This window comes from Parus major, chromosome 4 (genome assembly GCF_001522545.3).
Source record: "Parus major isolate Abel chromosome 4, Parus_major1.1, whole genome shotgun sequence".
Classification (NCBI taxonomy): Eukaryota; Metazoa; Chordata; class Aves; order Passeriformes; family Paridae; genus Parus; species Parus major.
In genome coordinates, this window is record NC_031771.1 from 24454809 (window position 1) to 24482219 (window position 27411).

Consider the following 27411-nt stretch of genomic DNA (forward strand, 5'->3'; position numbering starts at 1 on the left):
TATAACCAACGATCTTCCTTAGATTTCACAAAACTGTTATTTTCCTAAGAGGTATTTGCTCTTGTATTTCAGCTCCTTACTTCTAAGTACTGTTTAATGTACTTAGTAATTTTCCAGAATGTACATAGTAATTTTCCTGGGGAAAGTGTGTTATTTTGGGAAGAAGAAAAACCCCAACCACAAAGCCTTTCTCCGGATATTGACACGGAAGCTTTTCTCACCAAACCCGATTTTTCTCTCCAAAAGTTGGAAAATCCTCCCCCTAAGTGGACAAAATTTTAATAGCAGTGTGAAAGTTTTAGGAAGCTAATTATGGATAATTGAAAGCAGGGAGTAGGAATGAGAATACTTAGGTGACCTTAATTCCAGCTGTCACTAATACACATAACTATAATGAAACACTCATGTCATTACATGCCTTTGAAATTGGTTGCACCAAGCATAAGCATGGAACTTTAAATCCTGACATTATCCCATGTATTAGTCCTCTTAACTTCTTTTATCTGAAAGACCAATCTTTTTAGGAACTGCTGTACAAGGACAATTATTCCTCTTTTGCAGATGTGGCCTCTGGGAACCATCCAGCTGAGCTCCTTATTTCAGTGCAGTCAGGCAGTGCTCACTCACCCCTCAGCTTCAGCAGCCCTGTTAGCTTAAACTCCATGAGGAGTTTGTGATGCCATTTGCTGATGTTTGGGATCACACAGCTTTTGCCCACTGTGTGACCTGCTGTCTTTGTGTGTGAGGTTTCTGATCCTCTGGTTTGCTGAAGGCATGGGGACCATTGCACTTGCTCTCCTTCAGGTCTGTTTTCTTCTCCTCAGGCAAGGCCTGTGGCTGTAGGGCTGTGGTAGTAATTGGATTGTCTGTTTCCAAGGAGAGTGTGATGTCCACATCCTGGTTTGGAACATTGCCACATTCTTTTCTTTGCTGTCCCTGTCACTCTTTCTCCTTGTGTTCTCTCTCAACCCCTTAGTAGAAATTAGGGCAATAAAAATGTCACGTACTCAAAGGAACAGCTACTGGATTTATATTATGGTCAGCTCTAGAGGTCTCAGCATGTTGAGCTGTAAATTGGGGAGAGTCACTGAATCAAGTGGTATGTTGTAATTAATATTTATGGTCAAAAAGCTTTAAAAATCACTAATAATAGGCTTTACATCCTAAGAAGCAACTGAGGTAAGAGGAAGAATGTGGTATGAGGATAGCTGTTGAAGGACTAAACTGGCAGCAGGCAAAAAAGCAATAATATTGAGCAGCAAGAAGCTCTGTGCTCCCAAGCCTACTAAATGATTTTGAACATCCCATGCAAGTAACTCAGTGCGTTCAGCAAATATTCCCAAGGAGAGTTCTGTCAAACTAGATTTAAGATAACTTCTGGATAAACCTTGTGACCCAGTGTGCGGTGGCAGAGCAGTGTGTGGTGAGAGAAAGCAAGGGCTTGACACAGCCAGCCTTGCTGGGTCACTTACAGACAGCTCCACACATCTGGGCAGGCCCAGCTCATGTCAGCTCCATACTACCCTGGAGCAATGGGATCCCTGTCATGACCTATTTCCAGAGCTTGGGTGTTTTTTGGGTCCTAGGGAGGAAGGACGTATTGTGTGACTCTGAAATCACAGAGGTTTTTACAAGAAGAATCACAGAGATTTCAGTAGGTTGCTCACGACCCTTAGAAGGTTAAGCAAGGTGCGACACAAGAAAAAGAATATGATGATGAAATCTGAAGGTTTTTGAGACAAAGAAAAATCTTGTTCATCAAAGTATGAAACAATATCTGGCTACAATGAACAAGGAAGAATTTCCTTTTTGTCTGGATTTGTACAGGGGGGAATGTTTTGCCCTCTTACTGCATCTTTGGTGCTAGTCACTATTAGTTACTATATTGGATGGGTCAGCACTCAGGAACAAAATCCAGTTTGTCTAAGAAAATTGTTCTGCATAGAGAGAAGTGTAGTAAAATGTATAGAGAATATGAAATTAAACTGAAGAAATTAGAAATGTCATTAAGCCAAGCTAGCCAGTAAACATTAGCTAAAAGAAAATCTTGGTTTTTTAAATGCTAAAATAAAGGCTGTCAGGAAAATGCTTCCCACTTGAAAGGAACAGGACTTGGCACTTGGTTCATAATGCTCATGAACCTAGCCTGCAGCAACAGCTGTCACAGTTGAGCTGTTGCTAGATGAGGGCCAGGAAAAACAGTGAGATGCACTTAAACAGTGACAAATTTAAGGTATCTGGTCACGACAGTGTCAATTTTGAGGGGATGTAATCAAAGCAAAACATTTAAAATGAGTGTAAATGCTTTTCCCAAGCAGGACCAGGTCACACCTAGTCACTGGACAAAGTCCTAGTTGCTTTTGCTCCCACAGTTGTGACTCAAGCTGAAAAGAAAATTATAAGCAGAATGGAGAGAAGTGTTTTTTCACCAAAAAAGGAACTGTAAAAATATAAGGCAGAACATTAATCTCTGAAAGTTTTTATCTGAAGGCTTCTTCCTACATAGCCTCCTCTTATATAAACTCTGCATGAATATAAAGATTACTCTTAATAATTCAGGTTACCAAAATCGTAGTTGAAGGAAAGAAGATATTTGAGTCATATTTGCCAAATGAATTCATTAGCAGGTCAGTGGTAGGCCACAGTGCAGAGGTTTGGCTAGCCTTTCTTCCATGATAAGACAGTAGATTGCAAAAGTAAAAAATGTTGGCTCACATTTGAAGGTGTTAAAGGCCCTGCAAGGTTCACTGAAAACAAATACACCCTTCAGTTATTTTTTTGTCTGTGGGTGATGTAGTGCTAAGGCAGCTCTTAAAGATGGGAAAGTTAGTGACAGTGTGTAATGGGAAAAATGCCTACTTTCTCATTCAGATATGAAAGTGTGAAAGAGAATGGAAGTAACTTAAATTTAGTATAATTTTAAATCATATGCTTCCTGTTGTCCCCATGAAAATAACTAACATGCCTTCTGGATTTAATGCTCTGAGAACAGTGTCTGTTGTTGAGTTAGTTGCATTTGGACTCCATAGATTCTTTTTGTTAAAAACTGTGTAGTTGTGTTTTGTGAGACACCACTGGAAGTCTTTGTCTCTGCTGGAGCACACGGTGTTCCTAACCAAACTGTATGGAACATCTTGGAAGTGGCCCAGACTGAGGAGAACAGGAGAAAGCTGAACATGTTGAGAGTACAAAAACCACAATCACACAAGCTGCTTAGGCTGTAACAAAGATACACAAGAGAATGGGTGACAGAAATAAGGATCCCTGAATCTGCTGCAGAAGTGCAGGTGGAAAGTATAGCAAAAACACTTGACATCAGAGACAGTAAGGGATCTTGAAAACATTACTCTCCAGGAGGAGATAAAGGGTTTAGGAATGTCAAATGGATGCAACCCTGTCTTGCAAGGGATTGCGAATTCCTGCCCTCTTCACTCCCAAGCTGAAAGTCACTTTGCTTTCACTGTACTTGTTAGCAATGCAGCAGCTGGAGGTGCATCTCAGCCCAGCTCAGGGCTCTCTTTTGATTGCAAAGAACACCGCAAAGAAGTCACCATCCCAGACATCTCAAAAGTTCTCAAAGATAATGTAGCCAAAGACAGCACATGCCACTGCATGCCACAAAGCTGGCAGTGCTGCTAGGCCACATGCTTCTGCTTACACAATCACTGGTGAAGCAGTTAACACTGGAACAGAAACGACAAGCAAATGTTATCATTAAAAAAAAGCAAAGCAAAAACCCCTGTTTTGTCTAAGGGCAACTGCTTCCAATAGCGGGGGGAGGTTGTGGTGGAGCAGGATGCAGAGTTATAGGAAATAAAACTCTTTTAAACCAGATGCATCATAAAATGCAGTGGTAGCAGCTGGCAATCTACAAAGTGAAAGGATAAAATGCGTTCTGCATATTGACAGTAGCTTGTTGCAGTTGAGATGTCTTTTTCCATAGAATTTTGTCTGTTCCAAATGCCAAACTAATTGCAGATAACTGCCACTAAGAGCAAGGTAAAACATCAGCTAAATGCATGACCATTAAAAATGTTTCTTTTTTTTCCTTATTAATGTATGCTTAAAACAACCTTAAAATAATTACTGTGCAGTCTTCACCTTGAAATTATTCTTCTTCAATATCCCTGTGTAATGCCATGAAGCTTCATCTTGTGACAGCCAAAGCTGGAAAATGGGGGATTTGTCTTCCTTGGGAGGAATCACCCACAGATTTCATGCTTACATGCTTATTTCTGTATCTGACATATTTCAACATACTAGTAATTTGAGAAACATTGTTTTTCCCTTTCCTTTGGGAAACAGAACATCTTGAGACTTGGCTAAAATAGACAGCTTCTAAGGGCTAGAAACTGAAAAAAAGACAGCTTACATGATGTTGTAAAGTGTTTCTGTGCAGTTTTTCCTGTAATGCATTTGATGTTTACAGGATATGTTCAATTTACTGGGTCTTGTAGGTAGGAGGAGTTGCTGCATAACTCACCAGTGACTCTGATATTTCTCAATCCTTCAGTGATCCTGAGCCATTCCTGGCAGAATTTCATGCCTTGTTATATCACACTGAGCTGTCTCAGACTGATCATGCAATCTTGAGATGACATCTTGACAGGATGTGGTTAAGCAGGAACCAGTAAAGATGTTATTTGGGGATCGATTCCTTAGGAATGGAAAAGACTTCCAGTTTCTGATAAGAATTGCTTGATGATTGTCCAAGCATCACAAGGGTGATAAGGGAATATGATAATCAAATAATAATTTGAAATTATCGGTGGCTTTGCTATAGATTTCTGTAAGACCAAGGGTAAATTCTGTGTTAGAAAGGACCCCTACAAGAGAGGCTGAGTGCACTGCAGAGCACATCATGCTGTATCTGCTCTGTGGGCAGTCTTTAGGAAGCTGTGCTTTGGAAGACTGTAGCAGAGTGTTCCAAAGATGTTTATGTATCTCTCATTACACTTGGGAGTGGCCCAGACAGCACTGCAGTGGCACACTGATGTAGTCATAGGACATTTATTAAAATGAGCTTGCTTTTTTATGATGTCCCTTAGGTCAAATGGGAAATGATTAGAAAATGTCTGTGACAAATGTAATCTAGAGGCTGAGCTGCATTATGTTTCTTGGATCTGTAAGCTGTGAGTTTGTAAGTGAATGCTGTTCTCTGAATGCTCCTTCCAGCAATATGTCTGCTTCCTTCCTTTTTTGTTGTTATCTTATATTTTTCTTTTTTCAACAGATCGACAAGACATTTTACAATTCCATTTTAAGGAAAAAATACATCCGTTCACGCTTAATCAGAGTGAGGTATGTGAGATTATAATAAATGCACGCAGCTGAGATAAAATTAAATGTACAACAAGCCCAGCTAGATCTGATTCAGTGAAGTGTACTGTGTGTAAAACCAGAGCATAATTCCTAACTGAACATAATCTGGTTCTGAGCCTTGCTCTCCTTTGGATCTTAATGCAGAAGACACTCTTCAGTCAGTCCAAATTCCAGAAAGTTTGTGTTCAGATCTAGAGCAAGTTTTAGCTATGAAAGCAGAGATAACTAAAGCTATCTGAAACCAAAAAGGATTTTCAAAACTATTTCTTACTCTGTAATGCAAATGTCATTTCTAGCATTGCTAGAATGTGGTGAGCTGGGCTTGTCAAGTAAAACCAGGCTGTGCTGGCTCAGAAAGTCCCACTCATCTCTGTGGCTCTAAGAATGGGCATAAGTAGGTGCCCAGAGAGCAGTAGCAGCACAACAGATGTGTGATAACTGCTTCTTGGTATGCTCCCTGCCTCCAGGTATTTACCACTTGGGAGTTCTTGAAGTGGTTGTGGTTTGTTTAGCAGCCCTTGGTGGCGTTATTTCCCAATGACTTGTCTGTTGTCTCCTGGACTCTTGAAATCTTGGCCCTTTAGGAAGGAGATATTTGTGAAGAACCACCTCCTTTGGATCATTCCATGACCCCTAGCTCTTGTGATGAAAGAGATGATGAGAAGTTGATTACTACCCCTCCTCTTCATGCAATTACTGATAACAGACACTCCCATCATATCCTTTTTCTCTCCCATATTCAATAAGATCTGCTCTTCTTCTCTTTTTTTTTTCTTTTTTTTTTTTCCAGTTGGAAATCCCAGTCCACTCAGTGTTCTTTGCATTCAAACTGTTTCTTATAATCCTGTTCCATATATCTCTCAGGTCTGCTGTTCCTGCTTTTTTGAGATGAAGGGATCAGACCCATAGTAGAGATTATCACTGAGCAATGTAGAGCTTTTTTTCCTCTTTTACTCTTTGTTCAACTGTCTGATTATGACATTATGAAATATAATGTCTGATTTGATTTTTTTAACCACTGTTAAGTGCTGCAAATGATCTTTTTATAACCGTCAATTGTAGTACTAAGATCTTGTTCCTGAGTGATAGTGCCCATCACTTTGCAAATAAACCTTGAATGTCTTCATAATCATAGACTAAAGCTGCAAGACTAAGATCTAAAGATCTAATCCTTGTGAATGTGCTTCTCCTTGTTCTTACATGGTTTGTGACATCCTGCCTCTTCTTCTACCTTAGCTTAATCTCCAGTTACACACAAGTCATTATTGGAATGTAGCTTTAAGGATATTTTTTGATACTGAAATAGAGTGTTGCAAGCATAGGGTGATTTAGGGATCTGAGAGGCCAATATATAGTTCACTACTTCTTGTTCCCAAGGACAGACTGAAGTACTAGTGATATTTGCTGTGTTGGATGCAAGATTTGTATGCGCCAAAGCTTGCTTGCTTTTTCAGATATACACTCTTAATGCCTCTTCAAGGGCTCAGAGTCCAAGTTCTTTTGAGCAGGGTCATGGTTGTGAATCTACTTGGAAAGGACTGTGCCTATCTTTTGGCTCAGTATAAGTAATGCATTAATAATAATGCCCACTGCTCACTGAGAAAGACAGTACTAATCTTACTAGGTGTCCTTGGCTCTGGATCTCTGCTATACAATAAGTGAATCAAGGTGGGCAGTACTTACCTGAGGGTTTCGAAAGGTGTGGTGTGCTTGCAAGAGTTGATATGGTAATTCCAGTGTGGCACAGCACAGGAAGAGGAGTGGGGGGAGAGGCAAGGGAACACCTCAGAAATGCAGAGCAACACCCACAGTTGGATCAGATAATATATGGAAAATAAATGAAGCGACGATCATGCTGAAGTTGAACAAATGGAAAAAACAGTCCATTGAAACGTTCATATATGACATCTCAGTCTCAATTATGAGCTCCTTGAGGCAAGGAGCGTGTCTCTGCTCACCTATGAACCACTTGGCATGCCTTGGGGTGCTTAAAACACATGGCCTTTTCTTTCCCTGCACTGGAAATATCAGAATATCTGTTTCAATTTGGTATGTTTTCCTTTCAAAGATTAAAGCCTGATTGCATGAGTTCTATATAAGCTGCTGTCTTCTATTTTTCCTTTATGTAATTACAAATTTTCAAGACAGTGAGATATAGCTAGGAGATCTTCTCTTTTCCTATCCTATCTAAAGACAGAGCAACCTGCTTTTAGCTCTCCCCCTGTATGAAGTAACTGTGATTTCATCTGTTGTGGCTTGTGTCTCATTGCTTCTTGGTTCAGGTGGGAGGAGGCACAAGAGAGAAGGTTCCTGGTGTAAGCTCTTACCTTCCCTTTGCGATGACCAGGGATAAGCCATCTGCAAGTACAGAGCAAGATTTACTATGCCAGATTAGTCTGTCTGATGTTTGTAGTCTATCATTCCATCTCTTGCAGTATCTGATGATTTAAGGAAAAAGAAATACTACTACCAGGTGAATTCAACCTGTTACAAGACTTTTCTCCCTTTTCTTTCCTCTGATCTTACATTAAAACTGTGGAATTTTATGTCTCAGTGTGTGTGCTGCTGATCCATCTCTTTGACTTTAACAAATAGACTGTGGGCATGCTGCCAAGTTTCATTTATTGTTGCACAACATGAGGTTATTTGGAACATTCTCCAAGAGGTTGCTGTGGTGGAAATAGATTGTGTTGTCTCTCCCCATCTCCCAAAAAGGTCCAAGTACCTTTTAGATGATGATTGTAAATTGTTTTTCTGTGTATGTACAGGACTGTTGAAAGGTCTGTGTAGATACCATTAATCATCTACTTCAAGTTTCTGAAGTGCTGTTTATCCAGCTTTTCATTGCAATCACATCAATTCATTCCTTCCTCTCTTCTGTTTAGGGCATGTAGTCAGCAACTACTTTTCAGACTGCTATAAAATTGGCCTGGCCATTTGTTCACAGAAAGCATCATTCCACCTTTTAGCCTATGATGCATTTGACCATTCAGTGTTCTTGGATTTCTTTTGGAAATTTCTTCTCACAAGTTTGAAAGTGTATATAATCTTTTATGTTATGTTGCCACTGCTAGAGGAGCTAAGATAAAAGGTAAGAAAGGCAGAAATGGGCTGAAGGTAACGAGACTCTTTCCTTGGTTTGTAGCCCAGATACTGATGGTGTGATGGCAGAGGCTTTGCTCACATTCTGGTTCTCCTCTACGGATTCTAGAGAAGCATTGCGGGAAAGAGTTGGAAAGATCTTACGGAGGGGCCTGAAAAAATACACAGGACCTCTGCGAATAAATGTCCGATCTTCTACCGTCTCAAGTAAGTATATTCAATTTCTTTTAAAAGTAATTCATTCCATTTTCTGATTTATGGGACTGAAAAAATAATATTTGGTGGGAGGATCAAAATCCTTGCAAATTTCCCAGAGGAAAGGGAAAGAAAGGCATAATGGTCTTATCTACTTGACTTCTCAGCTAGGGATTCTACCCCCTTCTTCATGAAGCAGACATGAATCTCCAGGATATGAACATTAACTGCACTATCTTCTACACTTCAGCTCTGCTACAGAATTTTTGTGCAGACTTAGAATCTTGTCTCTGTCTTGGTTTCAATTAAATACAGTAAGCAATTTTTCTGGGTGTCAGACTTTTCAAGAATGAGCTGCTGGCTGATAGGTAGGTACAAATACTTGCTCCATTTGTTTTTGCAGAACTGTTTATTCCTAAGTGCAAGGGTGACAGTACAGTAATAAGGTGGGGGCTTGCTGCTTGCTATTCCACACTGGACTACTTGAACCAGCAGAAATCTGCAGAGGCTAGACAACTCTATTTAGAGAATAAGAAACCTAGGCCAGATTCCATGCTGGATGGATCCAGAGTTCCTCCCACTCAGAAATGAGCAGAAGCAACTTCTTGTTCCTCCTCTTGGTGCTTGAACTGGGCGCATATTTTTATTGTGGTAATGCAATGAAATTCAAATATGAGCTGTCACACCCCCATTGTTTCTTGATGGGTCAACAGCCTTCCCCTTTGGAGTGGCTCAGGATGATAGGTAACATCCTGACATCCCTCTGGGCAAATAATCACCATTTCCCTGCAGCGTTGTTTATATGCCAGTAGTTCCTGTTCAACAAAGTGAACATGCAAATTCTTCCAGTGTGTGGGCCTCAGAGAGATTCAAAGAGTTTTGTTTTTTGCTTACACAGTTGGGTCATGAGTTAGTGAATTTTGACTCCAGTTTAATTTGATGCTTTACGTAAAGGATAAAATTGGAAAGAGTACAAAAATTATTGTTAAAAATGGACTGTGATCTTATCAAGTCAAGCTGCTTTTATTCAGTCTGGAAAATGTGGGAAGCAACTCAAAACTGTTTTAGTTGACCTTGAACTGCCCCAGGATTGTCACAGTAATGCACTAATAGCTAATAAAAAAATTGGCTAATACAATTGAATTGCAATGTTTTCATTAAATAGTCTCACTAAGAGATGGCATCTTATCAAAGATGTGTGACAAACTTTGTGCTGCTTTTCTTGGCTCTCCCAGCCTTACCATAAAACACTGACCAGACAGGTCAGCTTTTCATTACAGGACTAGCATTGTGCAAGTGCTACAAGTGATACGAAGGAACATAAACAATACTTTGGCATTTCTAAGAGACAACAATAAAAGGCTCTCCCAAAAAAACCAACATTGATCTTTCTTTTCTAATAGGATTTCAGCAGTGTTATGAAGCTTAGGCCAGCTCCTGAATGGTGTTGACAGGTTGACTCAGGAGAAGAGTATAGAATGGAGAGATCATGTGCTTTTAGAGGAGCTGCTGGTCTCAATTTATAAACCTTATTCCTCACACCAGGGAGAAGTGACAATTTTCAACAGGTCCTAGAGGTCCAGTGAAGAATCTAGGTTTTGCATTTTCTACTTTTCTCTCCCCTCCTGAAATATCTTGTCCACCATTAGTATTTAATCCATGAAAACCTAAGAAGCCCTAGACTTTTTCCATGCTCTTCAGACACCTTTCTATATCTTGCTTCATTGTACCTTTTTGCCAACTGGAATCCTTATTCATCCTAAGGCATTTTTAGAATGACATTTTCATAGTGGCTCGTAAAAAGTCATTAACCTGTTCTTTCCAACCAACTTATAAAAAGATTATAATTTATGGGCTATGACATAGCTTAGTTTAGCTAAGCATAGCTCACTAGCTGAACAAATCCAGGTCAGGTACTTATTTATATCTCATGCTAGGGGGAGTCTGATAAAGGGAACCTCCTTAAGTCTTCCTCCCCCGAAATAATCACCTTGTTGTTCAACACCATGTCTCAACTTGTGCTTCACTCACAAGTATTTGCCTTCAGAATCAGCTCCAACAAGCTCCTCCAAACTGGGTGCTACACTTGGGACCTTCAAGCTGCAGTTTGGGGCAGCACTACAACACTAAGGATTCTGCCAGACTGGAATAGAAGCTGCTTTGCCTCTGCATTCCTGAGGATTGGGAATAAAGAGGGGATAAATTCTAAACAGACAATATATATTCTTAGTTAGTTTTTTTTTCCAGAACAGAGAGAAGCTTGATCATACATATGTGAAAAATAGAAAATGTGCAAAACTTCAAGGAAAACAACATAACACTGTGTCTGGTTTGTCTGTCACTAAACTGTAGATGTTCCCTATATAGGACTGCAAAAATACATTTTTGTCAGGGTACCTTCAAAAGTATTGAAGTTCCTGCTTTCTTATTTAGCTAGACATCAGAGTCCCCTGGTCAAAGATGGCTTACATCTAGACATTCCCTCTGATTTTGATAGAGAATAAGAACTGATAGAATTCTCTGCGCTTGTACAAACCCCACTAGAAGCCCAAATATTTTTCAGTGAAGAACTAAACAAACTAATTCCTACCTTCCCTGAAGAGCAGTGCAAGGGCAATCAAAGTAAGATATCAAAGTGTCAGATGGCTTGGCAACACCCATGTTAAGACTTGCTCTTCCACTGGCACTGAAAGAAGGTGTTGCAGTTTGCCTTCTGTACAGTTCTGGCAACAAAGAGATCTCCTACAAGGCTGGTTTATTTTCCTGAGGGTTTCTTGGTTAGAAGTAGTCACCTGACAGTCTGGATCCGTCAGTAAAGCGTAGAGCAGCTTGCCAGACTATTTCCCTTTGTCAGGTAGGTTGGAAGTATCCCAAAATGTATTTTTGGGAATGTACTTCTGACGTCAGAAAGCAGCTGGTTGCAAGATCACTGGCACTGTTCAAAGTGAGTAGGAAGTATTCCCACCTGTTGCACAGCCAAAGGTTTTGACCATGAATAATGAGTCATGAATTGGTTTTAATCAACAAGCCAACTGTTATTGTTTCTATTTATCTGGAATCTGGGGCTTGCTAAATCTCCTAACAACTACAAAGTACAGAACCTGGCAGACAGATTCTTACTTCTTTATTGAGTCTTCTGTGGGAGTCATGCAGATGAGTGTCTGACAGGGTTGATGAGGAATGTTCCATGTTAAATAATGCGGAGCAGTCTAGATATTTGCACTTTATCAGCCACAACAGCATCTCTGGGGAGTGGAATGGAACATGAATCTGTATATTGGGAAACAGTGGAGGTCTCATATTCCTCCACTTTGAGATCACTAGTTTGGCACAAGGTGGTATATTTCAGAAAGAGTCTAGAGGGAATGACTGAAATGGGAGGGACTGAAATGTATTTTCAAATTAGTAGTGTGCAAGGATATGCTTACGATAAAGGAATTAAGCAGAAAGTCATCTTAACCTCACTTCTCATGACCCAGATACATTAATTTAATTGATTTTCTTCCTTAAACCTTGTTTTTTCCCCTCCCTTGACTGCAGAGGTCCAGAGCAATTTGGGCTGGCTTTACTGTAGTGAGTTATTGATTGCAGCTGGGGCATGAGTGTAGGTCAGGAAGGAAAGTAATGCTAAAAATCATATCTGTTTGGATACTTGCTACTGAACTGGTACATAGCAGATCCCTTATTGGGCTGCAGGACAACCAGATGGAGTTGGAAATACGCTGTGAGGTATGGAGCTATCTCTTGCCTCATGGACAGGATTAAGATGTTGATGGGGGAGAGTGGAGGGAGTCATAGATGTGAGGACAGGTGCAGTGAACATCAGCAGGAAGGGAACAGCTGGGATGACAGGGACAATTAGAGGCAGAAAGCAGTTGTCATGTCTCTATCAAGTTACTCTGTGGAAGGAATGAGAATTGCACCACCTGTATCTAAGCCGTGCTTTGCTACTTCTACAAGAGTGCATAAATCTGGAGAGGTAATTCCTGTTGAGACAGCAGTAAGAATGTTGGAAGGTTAGTGGAGAGACATTTTAGGATGTATGAACTCTGTAACCACACAAGACCATGCCTTTCCTGCTGAACACAAAGCTCAGAAAGATATTTTGCCATCTTTCAGGAAATTTCTGAAGTTCCTTTTGGGTACAGTTTTTGGAACACGACTGAATCTGCTGCTCTCATTCCCATTTCCCCCAGTACTTCAGACCTTTGTGGTCTTTACTGTAATTAAAGAGCATTAGAGTAGAGCTATTGTCCCCACCTCTGTCTACATTGCAGGACACCCACTCTGTGACATTCCTCTCAGCTGCCCCTGGTGACCTACTGAAACTCGCCAGTGATCCTCTTCTTGTCTGCATGAGCAATTGTTACCCTCCATAACACTGGGTGAGGCCCCTCTTTCTGAGGTAGCTAAAAATTTTCTAATTCTCTCTCCTTTTGAGAAAGTTGTTATTAAAATGTGGTGAAGGACAGTGGGAAAAATGCTTTCTCTGCTCCCTGGTGCATTTCCCAAAGCTGTGCTTCAAATGCATTTCCAGGAATGTGTTACGAGTATTGAAGCACATACTCTTTCTTATTTTTGTTTACAATCCTTTCCTCCATTCATACCCATTTTAATATAATATCTATCTTACCTTCTCTGTGTGAAAAAAATATCTTAGACAAGCAAGAAGTGGGAACTTGATATAGTAGAGGATGGAACAATTTGCTTTTGAGACTAGAAGTTATGTTTTCACATCTAGAAAATCTATAGGTGTAGAAACTTACTAAAAAGTAAGTTTCTTTTATGAAGCAACACCTGTGAAAAATTATATAATTGGATAAAACTGCATCAGATTTTTAAAGCATTCATCATCTTTAATTTTGCAGCCATCTCTGGCCCTTTTTATGCTGAAAATGCATAATATCCCCTAGTAATTAATTTGCTTGTCCTGCTTGCATTATGTCAATATAATGTCTGATACACTTATGTCACAGAGTTCAGTCTGATCTTTTCCTTTTAACATAAACACTGTTTATGTTACGTTAATTTTGTCTGTGGATAAAATTAAATGAGGCAGTGGACACACGACAAGTTCCTCTGATGCAGTGACAATGATATTATTTATAGATCTAGCAAAATGAGCACATTTTTTCACAGGTACCTCTGAACCTCTCACCGATAAGATGTCCTGTTCACTCTGCAGTTTACTATGAGCACTTCCTTCCATGTTTGCTCAAACACATATGTTGAGGAGTAAAAAAGTTCTTTACTGATAATTTATTAACCTTTAATAGTAAATGCAAGTTAACCAGAAATTAAGAATTTAAGTGTGGTTTAGAGTTATTTTGTTTAATAAATATGTAAAATAACTGTATTAACAAAATTGCTTGTCCATTTGGAGAACAGAGCCCTCTTCCAAGAGATGGAATCCCTAAGCTGCATTTCAATAGATTGGTGTGATTTTAATTTAAACATTCATTTATAATTATAGTTAAGCAAGCTTGAATTCATTAGCAAGCTCCATTTTACAGGTATTCAATGCAGGTTCAAGTGGAACTTGTTTACTGCAGGAGCTTGAACACTGTTTTCCTAAATGTGGCACAAACAACTACTTTTGCAGCCATATGCGGTTGGGACAAGATATGACACTTTAATTGTTACTAATTGATGCTTTTTCTTGGTAGTGCAAACAACTAGGGCAACTAGTAAATGAGCAGGGCAGAGAAATTGTCTCTCGTGCCTTACAAGTGATTGCTTCAAGGCAGGGCTTGCAACACGTTGGCTGGCAAATTAAGAACATCTGTGCTCTTGATCAGGCCAAAATGTGAAGCTGCTAACAAATGAATGCAAGCCCATAACAAGGTAAACCAGTAAGCAACCTGAATTTCAGTGGTATCATGTAATGCAAAGTGCTCCCTGCTTTTGATGGGATCTACTGTGGGCTCAGCTTATCTGAAAATAGGGTCAGTTCCTTCAGTTTTCCAAATACCTGCATGTGCTCTGTGTTTGGGACCCTACCCTAGTGAATACAGCACTGGATTTGCTGGCAGGCTATCGCTGGCCTTTTTCCTTTAGCAGTGATGGGTAGGGGAGTATAGCAATTGCATAGTAGTGATATAAGATAAGCTGATATTCAAGCTGGACAGACTAGCAGTGTGTGTGGGAAAGACTTGTTTCTCTAATTACACAGAAGTTAATCTAAGTGGAAGCAATGGGTAAAATTTTGCCCATGTGAGGTTTGTACTTTTTTTCTAGGTGCCTCATAAAAAGGCAAACAGAGATATAGACAGGTCCCTTGCAGGGCACCTGTGACTCACAGCAAAACTCAATGCAGTGGGAACATGCCAATTGAATTGCTTCCGGCACTGCACTTGAACAAGCTGGTTGCTCCTTTTGTCTTCTCAATGAGCTTTGCAACATAATGTAAGTGATAATAATTGGCTGCAGGCTTTATAATTATGAATTATGTGGTAAATGTCTCTCCACCCAGAGAAAAGCTAAAAAACATTGTTGTCGATATTGCACTTAAAGGCAAAAGGTCCCCTTTCATTGTGAATTACATTTGTTGGTTTCTTACCAGTTTCCAGACATAAAGTACTGGTGTGACTCAAATGATGAACTAGTTCTGAAGGCTGTATGAATTTCTAGGAAAACACTGGTTGCTCATCATAGCTGAAAGAAACAAGTAGGGCCAGATTTTTCAAAGCACTTCTGGCCAATCTAAATATACAGAGGAAGTGGCCAAATCCTTAGTACAGTTTAGCAAACAGTAATGTTTACACCACTGCTGAATCTCTCTGCCAACCTAGCTTTTGCTCTGTGGTATTATTCCATTTTGATGTAAGGGTTCTAGGAGAGAACCAACCATATTATCCATGGAAATTCACAGAATACAACTAGCATTACTGAAATGCAAAATTACATGTGCTTTTAGTGTTTTCCTCCTCTTTTCATATGAATTTAGAAAGTACGAGTGAGCATTTTTATTTGAGAGAGGACCTTGGAAGTTGTGTCTTGCCTGCCAGTGAAACGTAATTATCTTCATGATGTGAACAGTTCTTTTTTATAGTGAGTAAGACCTCAGTTCTTTCTATAGTAAATGGACTGTGGACTAAAAATGTCCAATTTTAACTCATCTCCCATCCTTATAAAATAAAGCAGTGGTTGCACATACACATGGCAGCCCTAGTACTGCCTTTGTGCTGTAATATTCCCTGCAGAACATGCTGTACATGTGCTGGAGTTGTGCTTGTTTCCTTTTTTTCTATCATAATCTGCTTACTGTCACATTAAGAAATGAATGAGCACACATCTGACACTGGTGGATTGCAAACAGACAATTCACCCTGCATACCTGTGGGAGTGTCAAGCCTGCCAGCAAAACACATGTGATACAAATCCAACAGGTGACAAGTATGAGCCAGAGCCCTTTGCATTCAAAAGAGACTCCTACAGACTTGGTGTGGGTTTGGCTCAAAACTAGGATATTATTCTGTGTAGCAGCAAAGAGAAATCAAGGAAGTGGATAAGGATAGGGATCTGCTGAGAAAGTGTATCCAGACACAAAATACAAAGTTGTTGACACTAGTATAGAATCTCTATATAATTAAAAAAACCGTATTGGAATAGTGGTTTTTTAAAAAAAAAATAGTATTATTTTTTAAATTGTGTTGAATGTTGGAAACTACAGTAGTAGCTCTAGTGGAAAAAGTATTCTGGAAGAAAAGGGATAGATTTAAACACTGAGCCAATGCTTGCTACCATCAGCAAGCATCAGCATGCCATGTTTTCAGTAAACATACAGCATGCCTGTTAAAGGAGGGAATGTATTGCTAGAACCTGCTGTGTCATGCACTAAATTGCTATGAACTATCTATTTTAGTATCAATAGTGTATCAATAAGATAGGAGAAAGGAGAGTGAGCCACTGTTCTTGTAAGCTTCCATTGCTGCAGTGGAGTGCCTTCTGATCTTGAAGAGGGCGCAGAGTACCAGATCTCCTTTGGGCCTGTCTTGGGTACAATATGTGAACTGTTGATTGGGTTTTTTTTTGCAAAATAGAGTAGCTTCAAAAATTTCCACCATAAAAACTTCTCCCCAACAAAACTGTAGATCTTGAGTAGTACAAGACTTGTTTTGTCTGTACTGCACTCCAGAAACAACGAGGGCCAGCAGGATGGGCAAGATAAGAGCCTGGTCCTCAGACAATACTGACTGCAGAGGAGGTCAACAGCCAGCACATGAACATGATCACATATAAGCTGCCCTGGTTTCTCTAGCAGCCCCTCAGCCATGCCTCCTGTGTGCCCTGTACTCAAATAACTGTTGGGGGGATGACCATGAGAACGAGGAACCCTGTCTGTGCTGGCCTGGCCTTACCCTGACTGTTTGTTTGTTTGTTTGTTTCAGATGTGGAGCCAAAAAGAGCAGAAGCCATCTTCAATGACAGTAAGTGAGGCTTTTTTAAACATCAGAAGTCTCATCTCCAACTTTTAAAATTAGCGTTAAGAGTCCCTTTTCCTGGCCCTTAAGAGCCTTTTCTCCTTCTTCTGTCTACGGAATGTGACCTTTTACTCTCAGAAATTTGGACTATGTCATCTTCTTCAGCATGCATTGAAAGGAGAGAGGTACCACAAGGAAATGTATAGAAGTTACATCATCCTGTGGTTAAAATGAAAATGTTATGGAATTTGGAATGACTGACAGCACAAAATTTTTCCTCGTGGAAATATATGGAAATGTGACTGGTCTTCTCAATGCATTACTGTAGGGGTTAGATAGAGATACCTTGTTTTAGGGATTTTTTTAAGTTTTCCGAGAAAGAAGTCAGCTTACTTGGAGATAAAATAGTCATAAAAGCTATCTTTGCTTACAATTTGTGTTTCTTTTAACTCTGAGAATGTTTGATGAATTCCTTAGCAATAAGCTGTCAAACAATGGAAGATTAAATTACATCACTTTTTGGGTCTGATGTAGGTGCTGGTGTTCTGGGGCACTAATGGAGTTGAGTGTTTTCCCTGTGTTTTGAATATTGACTGCTCAGGTGGTTGATAGGATTGTGCAGTTTTAGGACCAGTTACTGAGGATTACATAGAGCTTTCAGGAGGGAAAAATGTTAGTTCAGACAGTCTTTTGAACTATGGTATATTCTGAAGTTTGTCTTTTGCACAAAAGTTTTGGACAGGTATATTTAGATTTCACTGACTTCCTTCATTGTGGTTTTAAATCTCAGAAGAGGGCAGACTCTGCACTGAGCCTATGAACTTCTACATGTGGTTTAACTTTTCTTTCTTCTAAATTTATGAACAGCTTTTAGTCTGCTGTGGTACTCCTGCCACTTTTGACCATGAACATTAACATAATGTTGTGCAGATCCTAGCAGGAAAGGGAGGAGATAACACTCTCTGTTGCTCCGGTTTTCACTTCTGAGGACTTCAAGGGCCCTGGAGCTGGAAGCTCCTCAGTGATGAATTACCGAGTTCTGCTTTGGCCCCTTCTGGGTCACTTTCTGGGAGACGAGCCATGCAGCAATGGTTTGGATTGTGCGGTCACTACGCAAATAATTCTCATCTTTGTCTCTTTTTCAATGAATTGGGATAGTCCTGTGTGTCAACTTTCCTAATGTCTAGCTGAAATTGGGACCTGGATGAAAACTAGTGGGTCTTGGTCCAGGTAGGATGGATTTGATGCTGTTTGGATGGGAGAAGGCGGCTGAAGTAGGTCTTTTCATTGAAGAAGTTTCTAAAGCTCTGCAGGAGCCTCAGTTGCTCCTGAATATCCTGAGTTTAACGGTTGAAACTATGTATATTTCAATTTCTCTCTGGGTTTGGACAAAAATGGTTATTTTGTGTCATGGATGCATACCATACTGGAGGTATCCATGCCTTTTCTCATCTCTGGTTGGAGTAGTGTGATGCTCTTTGCTTGAAGTGCCTCTCTAGGTCCACTTGCAGACTGCAGTGATCAATTGCTTGTCTCTAGGTGACATCTTGCTGATGTAATCTGCGTGCATGCATGGTAAAAACCCACGACTTGGATCATTCCCATTTTAGGTTTTGCCTTTTTCATATTTTATCTAATGAGAAATTACCTGGGACGTTAAAGTCAGCAATGCCTCTATTTGGGAATTGTCTTGGGTGTGTGGTGAAGGTTTTGATTCCTGAGTTGGGCTGCTCACACAGCTAAGCCTGAATGTTTGACCATCATGGCTTTCCATGATAGTCAGTTGTTCATTCAAGCTTCTAACACATGGGTTGTGCATGAGGAGCTCTGATTTGGAGGGACTGACTGGTGGAAGGTATGTTTTCTTGTCGATGTCAATACATTTTCACAGAACGTAAGTGGTAATTTTACATATGTTTCCCACAGCCATTCACAGGATTTATTAAACAGAAGAGTAGCTAATACTCTCTTTGTCCTTTCTGACAGTCTGTGGGTTACGGCAGAATAGATCCGTCAAGTCGATGGCAAAATCCTCATCGCTGCGAATTGTTGGCGGATTGTCTTCTGCAGAGACCGGGGATTGGCCATGGCAGGCCAGTTTGCAGTACAATAACATCCACCGCTGTGGTGCAACACTCATCAGCAACACATGGCTGGTATCTGCAGCTCACTGCTTCAGAGAGTAAGTTCCCATCCTAGAATCTGCTGCAGAATGTGCCCCTTCTGTATCAAGTTGTGTGGCTCTCCAGATTTGCACCACACCCCTGACTCTTTCCCAGAGAAACAATTTTGGAAGAGAAAAGTCAGGGTTAAGTAGGCCCATCAGCTGGATGTTTCAATGAGAAATTAAAGACTGGCCCTCGGGAGCAGAACTGGCAATTTTATGAGTGAAAATCTATAGTCACTTGGCGTACTGACCAAAGAAGTGCAGAAAAGGTAAGGTGAGTGAAATGGTGGAGTATTTGTTTCCTGTTACACTTTACATTTCTTAAATGTATGCCTTCGTGTTACAATGGGGTTGCTGCCACTGCAGACTGCTACCAGCAGTTACCATCCCATGTTCCTGCCCCTCTGTTCAGCTATGCACTCCCAGCATTTTTTGTTTAAAGCATGGCAATTGTGAAGCTGCAGGGTATTTTAAGATGGAGCAGTTGATTGAACAGATTATCAGTGTGCGAAAAGAGTAAGGGAAATGCAGAGTTTACAGCAGAAGAGCTTTGGATTTGATAACACCCTATGGCCACACAATGGTTAGATCAGGGACAAGGGGCAGGGGAGGAGTACAAGACCGTGGCTGAGGAGGGAATGCAGGAGTGCCCTCTCCTAGCAGCAGCCCACAGTTCTGTTATGGAAAGGGATGGATGCCACAGCTGTCTAGTAGGGAGCTGGCTTGAAGGAGTTTTACAGTAAAGGTACTCTGCAAATTTAAAGTCCCAAACACATATTTACAGCAAAATACTTACAGCACTCGTACCTTTTTCAGCATGACTCACCCTCAGAAGTGGACTGCTACTTTTGGAGCTCTTTTGAAGCCACCAAGCTTGAAGCGATCAGTCAAGACAATTATTATCCATGAGAAGTACCTCTACCCAGAACATGACTATGACATTGCTCTTGTGCAGCTCTCCAAACGAGTAGAGTTCACGAGCAGCATACACCGTGTCTGTCTGCCAGAGCCATCTCAGACTTTTCCCTACAATACTTACGCTGTCATCACAGGCTGGGGAGCTCTCACCAATGATGGTGAGTCCTGAGTCTGCCTGGCAATCTGTATAGTCCATAAACAGCGACTCTGAGTGAACTGATATCACTTCTGTAGCCACATGTGATATGACAGCAAGCTAATATTTGCAATAGGTTTGGCTAATTGTAGGCATCAGTTTCTTGTTCTAAAAGTAGAGTGGATAAAGACAGAACTACAGTCCACTGGAGCAAAAAAAAAAATAAAAAATGAGACTCTTGTTTTCCCAGCCTTTCCATTTCATATTGTAAATTCATAAGAAAGATAGTCCAGCCATGCACATGTTTATATAGCACCAAAAAAAATATTTTGCCAGCACTAGTCAGAAGCTACAGATAACTGTGAGCTTTCAGGTAAATGTGGAGAGTGAGCTGTGAATTACCCAAGTTCACGCTATTCCCACACCACACAAAGAGTAGATTTAGCAATGGAATCAAGATATCTTAATTTTGTATCATCTGCTCAAGGTGCTAGGTAATTTGTGTTCCATGGAACATTTGTGTTATGTAGAACGTGTGTAAAATATATGGCTTCACACTTAAGGCACTATGTACCATGTGACCTTGACTTCAGTCTTAATGGTACAGCTCCTAAGTGAGTCTGTGATTCTGTGTACATTCTCCTTAAGGGCCTGACCTAGGCAGATCAACAAGCAAAATCTCCACATTAAACCAAGTCATGTTGGTCTTCCATAAGAGGACATGAAACACTCTTCCTGTATATTAACTACTGCAAAGTAATTATGCTGATAAATACCCAAATTGTATTTTCTCTCAGGTCCAGCCCCAAATGCTCTTCAGGAGGCAACAGTGAAACTTATTGACTCAGACACTTGCAACAGAGAAGAAGTGTATGATGGAGACATAACACCCAGGATGTTGTGTGCAGGATACTTGGAAGGAGGAGTAGATGCTTGTCAGGTAATTGTAGCTGAAAATTAGAAAGGAAAACTATTTTAATGGTGACTGCAGTACCTGGTTGATCAAATCTTAATGGACAGTGTATTAGTCCTCTAAATAGGCTCCATTCAGACAGGAATTTAGTTATAAAGTGAAATAGCATTTAGTACCCACCATTTAGCACTAAATGCTGTTATACTAATCATGAGCTAAAATTTAAATGTCTCAAGTGACTAACACCAGATATCTCTAGATATGAGAGGGAAGAAGGTTAAGAATGTTAAATTACCAGAAAAAATGCACTGTCACTCACTGAAATTAAACTCAGGGTTGGATCATATCATAACAGATCTGTTACAATGTGATCTTTGGTAACAGACTTGGCTCAGTGAAAGGGAAACTATCTGAAACAAAGGAAACTATTAGGAAGGTAGGTGTAAAAGAATGGGAAGGAAACATGCATGCTGCAGGTTTGCAAATGCTGCAAGGAAATGCTTATGTTCAAAGAAAAATATTTCCATAGTGATAACTTTTAAAAACATAATCTGTATTTATGTTATTTTTAAAGGCTGTACTCTTAAAGTGCTGGTTCTATACAGACTCTTAATCTGAGTCCTACAGATTTTTTGCCCAAAGAAAATCCCTGCAGATAAGCCTGGGAAGCTCATTCCTCTGTTCCTGGCTCAGCACTGAAAAGACATAAGCAGAAGGGTGCAATTCTGTTTAGTTCAGTAAATGATTTTGGTGGAAGCTGTGGAATTTGGTCTTTTGCATAAGGATTGCCTCTCAGTCTGCAAGGTTTCCAGTTTAACTTATTACCATGTCATGCTATTAACAGTATCAGAATTGAGCCTTGAAAAATGGATAATACCTTAAGGAGATATCATCTAACTAGAAGACCAAGTTCTTGATGAAAGCTCCAAGCAAAAGGAGCTCTAAGCTCCTTTTTGAAACATTGCTGAAAGTGACTAAAATTATTTATTTTAAGAATAGAAATTACTAACTATTAAAATCTATTAAAAAAAAAGGTTCCTGCTGTCTTAGATTGCTGCCTATACTTCTGTTTCTGTTCTCTGTATGAGGAAGAAGACAAAGCAGGTAGGAAGCAGTGTATCACAAAACAGAACAGAAGCTTTTTGTTAGGTTTTTTACTAAGACAGAGGTTGGAGGTCCCCTGGCAAACAGGAAAATGCCACAGACTTCTGACTCAAGTTTCAGAAACAGCCTGAATTCTGCACAAATGGCTGCTCTTGAAATACTGCTTGTTAACTTTTCTTTTAGCATAGACCCATCTATGGAGAGAATTGTATTTCCTCTTCTGATCAATTAAATATTTTTTCCCCCTCCTCTTTTTCTAGGGGGACTCTGGGGGACCACTGGTTACTCCAGACTCTAGACTCATGTGGTACCTCGTGGGAATAGTGAGCTGGGGAGATGAATGTGCCAAGCCAAATAAACCTGGAGTTTATACACGAGTGACTTATTTCCGTGACTGGATTACCACAAAAACAGGCATCTAATTCCAAATTAAAAAATGGATTTAACTACATAGACTACATGTAACTCATATTTGTCTGTAATTCTGAAAAGTTATTTTTTTAGTATATATATTCCTATGTAATTTTGGTTGAAGCAACCTTAGTCCACAGCAAGCGCTGTCTTTGCTGTCAGAGATCCTAACCCCTTCTGAATTCATGCTAAATGTATGAAATTGTCTGCCTCATCTTTGAGCTGTGAAACTTTCTCCCTTACCAGAAATTATGAACTGACATTATTAAAATTACATTTGAAAGCTACCCATTTACCTGCTTTATAAATGCAAACATTTTCCAGGGGAAAAGAAAAAAAAAAAAAAAAGAAATTTTTCTTCAGCCGTGGTCAACATCTGCAGCTGAATCTTCCTCCTTCAGTGAAGCAAATGCTGTCACAGCTGTGTTTCTAGCAATGTGGACTCTTGATGATTATTCTTGTTAAGAGACTATCATCTGCACTGACTCCAGCTGAGAACCTGGATGCTCACCTTGCTCTGAGGCCTTGGTAACTGAAAGTGGATTGGCAGGAATGAGGTTAGGTCCTAGCTAAGGAAAAGCAGGATTTCTGTGCTTGCAGTAGGTTGGAAGGGGAAAGAGAAAAGCTTGATGTTCTTATTGCAAAGCACATTTTAAACAAGAATGCTTTTGTGGATTTTGTGAAGTTCAAGATGCTTGAAGTTGCTATTGTGGAAGTGTTTCATCAAAACATTGTGCTGCTGCTTCTGTACCTTTTGTCTTCTAGTTCTACTCTGTTCAACACACAGTATGCTTAAGATGAAGAAACACAAGCTCTACCCAAACTGTTTTTTTTAAAAAAGTGTACCCCCATGAACAAAATCTCTAGAAAGAAATGTGGCATTTAAATTTGTTCTAAATGAAGAATAAATATTCACCACAGATGAAGTGGGAACTACCTATTTTGGTCAAGAAACAGCACACTTTTCCAAGAGCATGCCAGCAAGCGGAAACCGTCTCACTGCAAAGAAAGGGATTACTGATACTTCATTGATGGATTCATCTCTGCCATGAATGAATATGATCCTGAGTATGAATATGTCTTATGAGGATGAAGAGTAATTTCGTATTAAAGAACTTCAGAGTAAATGCATTCCTTATACATTGATTAAGCACTTCTCCTACCTCTATGCACAACCTCTCGTGGACTACTGGTGGAAGGGGGTCTTCTAGAGCCAAGGTCTTCAATATGGGGATCCAAAATGTCACTCTAGTACTGTCGTCTGTAGTCTTCAAATGGCCACTGGACTGCCTAGGCTCCGAATGCAGGACTCACCGGAGTCTGTACAAGACATGAATGAAACTGCAAGTCCCGCAGCTGCACCCACTACAGCTGAAAATTCTGCTCAAGCATCCTGCTTCCCCCACTGCTCAGGACTGGATCTCTCCTCAGCCTTCCTACCGTACAAGCTCTCCAGTAATCAGAATCCCTGGGAATGTTTGGCATTTCTAGAAAACTCACACCCTGAATTACAAGTGTACATATGAATGGAAAAACCTATGTTTAAGGCTTGGTGGTGTAGGAGGGGTTCTCTGTTACTGGGCTACTTCCAGTCATTCTGTGTACATTTTGAATTTTGGTAAAAGACAAGTTGCCTTATCTCAGAAAGAAATCTACTGAAAATTTCAAATTAGTAGTACCTTTATTTAGATTTTCCATGTCATTGTAAAAAGAAAAGGATCTTGGAGCAGTTAGGATAGTTAGATGCAGCAAATCCATTTCCTTAATTTATTGATGAAGTTTGTAATTTATGCACTTTTGAGTTGCTGCTATTTTTCAGTTAAGAATTTACTCCAGGCCGGGTGCATTTACAAAACAGAAACTTCATCGAGCTTTGAATTCGATAACCTGAACACACTGTTTTCTTCTAGTGCTCAAGTCCCCATTTTTCAGAGGCATCCTTTGGGAAAAAAAAAAGAAAAAAAGTTACATCTAGATTTTTGTTCCTCTTATTGCTTTGAAGGTGAAAATCATGAAAAGTGTCCTTTACAATCAGCTAATGAATTGTGATTGAAAATAAACATAAAAATGAACAATAGTTCACTTTCATAGCTACAGCTTTGTTTTGCACTTAAATCTCTTTTTGCATAGCAAATGAAGGGGCAACAATAAGGAGGTGAGGCCCAGATACAGCCCCTAGAAACTGGTTCCTACCTCACACAGTAAGTGGCATGTAAATACAATACCTTTAAAATGAGAAAGGCAGCCTTTATTTCAGATTTTCTTGTTGAGTGGCTAAATAGCCAAGAGGTGTGTGGGAGAATGTCTACCTTACTCAGGGAGTCCTGAGCCAGCCAGATGCACTTTTCATAAACTTTTTAGCAAACTGTCTGGCCTGGGTTTGTCTTATATTCCATGTCAGTGTTTTATTTATGATGACTCTGTTTTCTGCCTTAGAGTAAAACAATGAGGCCACTGTGTGATTAAAGAAAAGGTTTTTAAAAGCCTTTTATTATTGTTGATGTTAAGATTTAGCAAGGATTTAAACAAAATAAAGGCAATATGTTTCATAACATTAAATGTATTTAAAAACAAGTGATCTTTTTCTGACCTTTTTCTTTGCATAATAAGAATGATCAAGCTAAAATTTGAATATGATATAAAATACTAATCTTCCTTGTTTTATATAAAACAATTCTAAAACAACAGCTTTCTGTCCATTTCCTATCCTAGGAATTGTTTTGTTATTAACAGTGGTTTCAGTGAAGAGAAGGTAAGACATTTGCTTTTCTAAAATACTCAGAGGTGAATTTCAGTTAAGATAGTGCTATGCAAATTTGAGAATGGATCTTTGATTTGAGAACGAAGCTTCACTCAAGAATTCAACACCTTGCCCTTAGGAAAAAACCTGTGTGTGATGTTGCATCTCTGCAAACTGGCTATGGGGAGCTCTGTGCAGCTGCGACAATTCTCCTGGAATTTCCCAGGTAGATTTAAAGCATCAAGAAATGTGTTCCAAACCTCTGTTTATTCAAATTGAGTTGTCTGGGGCTTTCCCAATGCTAATTTTCAGCTTGGAGCAGTAGGAAAGAAAGAAGCGGCTGATTGCACAAGGCCTAATCACGTGAGGAGGTCTGGATGAATGACATCAATCTGTCATCAGGATTCCTTATGTATGTAAAGCTTGTAGAAAATCCCATTTTGTATCTGCTATTCCTGTTAACAAATTAGATGAGTTGAGAGACAAAAGTCATTACTAAACCCAATGAATGTTTATCTGGCAACCTGTAGCCTGTGCTGCAGATTCACAGAGATGGAAAAGCAGGCTTTTGCTTTTGGAAATGTAGTCATACACATCTCAGTGTGAAATCAGCTTAGGCAATTGGTGCTGTTGTTTATCTGGATTTATCAACATTATTAACATGGTTTCTAGGAAGGTTTCACTTGCCAGAGCAGCTTTAAGTGGCAAGATCCTTTGGCCCACCCTGCTGGAAGCTGCAGTATTTTAAATATGCTATCAAAATACTCCTACTCTGCATGGGTTGCCAAAAAGAGGAGACAAAGGCTTGCAAGTCAGCACCTTGCTCCTGCAAGAGCTGAGGGCAAGCCGTAGCCTATGGCAGGATGTTTGGAAACCCACTGAAAGATGTTGATGTAGTTTTATGGTAACTTCTGGACTCGCCTGTGTGCTAAACTTGACTGTGTTTGCCTTAGTATTTTCAAATAACACATTTTTAGGGAAAAAACTACAAGAGTTCTGTCTGTTAATTTGCTTATTAACTAAATCAATCAGGGAAACAAATGTTTATCTCCATATCTCCACTATGAAGTCCCCACTAAGAATGTGAAATTGCACCTGTAAAACAGGAAATTAAAGACTAAAAGTACCCAAGTGGCTTGGATTTCCCCAGCAGATGGAAAAGAGATTTACAGCTACTGCAGCTTCAGCTCCTTTTGAAAATACTGGCTTTAAAGATGTATTCAATACCTGGATGCAGAATGAATCTACAGTGGCGCACATACACTGAAGATGCAGATATCTGGGACATGAATAGGCTCAACTCTGGAGGTGGTGGTGTTCTCCTGGCCACAGCCTCATCCCACTCATTGCTTCAGCAAGTCTGTAAACTGACAGCTCTGCTTCCTGCCTCAAAAGCTATAACTGACTTTAACATGATGCAAATATGGAGCTGAGGTTTCCTTTAAAATTTATTTAACCAAATTTACCAAGATTTTAATGTCACATGTAGTTTTTAAGAAGAAGGCTATGGGGAAAAAGGAAAGTAAAATGATTCCAGATGTTTCAAATTTTGCAGTCTTAGAAAGGTAGGGGGAAATCTGTATGTTTTTTGATTTGGTACCATCAGCCTAGAGAGTTCCTAGGTACACCTGCTAATTGATGCATTTGGTAACTTGCTTCTTTGGCTTCTGGGGTAAACAGAATCTGCCCATTTCTTTTTGGCATTTTATCTTAGAAGGCCTATATTCATGGTTTCACTGATGGTTAGTGTTTGCCTGGTTACTGCTAAAGGATTACGTGAGAATTAACTGGATGTTGCTGTTTCTCCACTTAGGAAAAAGCCTTGTCAGTATTTGCTGTGACTAAGCAAAATTTGTTTCATGTGAGATGGCTGTATAGATAGGTCTTGAAAAGTGTAATGACCTGGACAAAAAGATGGTTGGTAGAAGATTTAAAAATTTTTTTAAAAAAATTATTTTTTAAATTATTATTATTTATATA

General features: G+C 39.7%; 1 protein-coding gene across 1 annotated transcript in view; it reads left to right on the forward strand.

Annotated features, from left to right (window-relative positions):
* Window positions 1–25222, forward strand: part of LOC107202786 (transmembrane protease serine 11E-like) — a 42152-nt gene extending 16930 nt beyond the window's left edge. The window contains exons 4-10 of the mRNA XM_015623731.3: window positions 5234–5301; window positions 8468–8631; window positions 17010–17048; window positions 19029–19224; window positions 20026–20285; window positions 21061–21203; window positions 22541–25222. Of these exons, the coding sequence (XP_015479217.1) occupies window positions 5234–5301; window positions 8468–8631; window positions 17010–17048; window positions 19029–19224; window positions 20026–20285; window positions 21061–21203; window positions 22541–22702 (1032 nt within the window). The 3' untranslated portion in view covers window positions 22703–25222. The remainder of the gene's footprint in view (window positions 1–5233; window positions 5302–8467; window positions 8632–17009; window positions 17049–19028; window positions 19225–20025; window positions 20286–21060; window positions 21204–22540) is intronic.
* Window positions 25223–27411: the final 2189 nt, after the last annotated feature.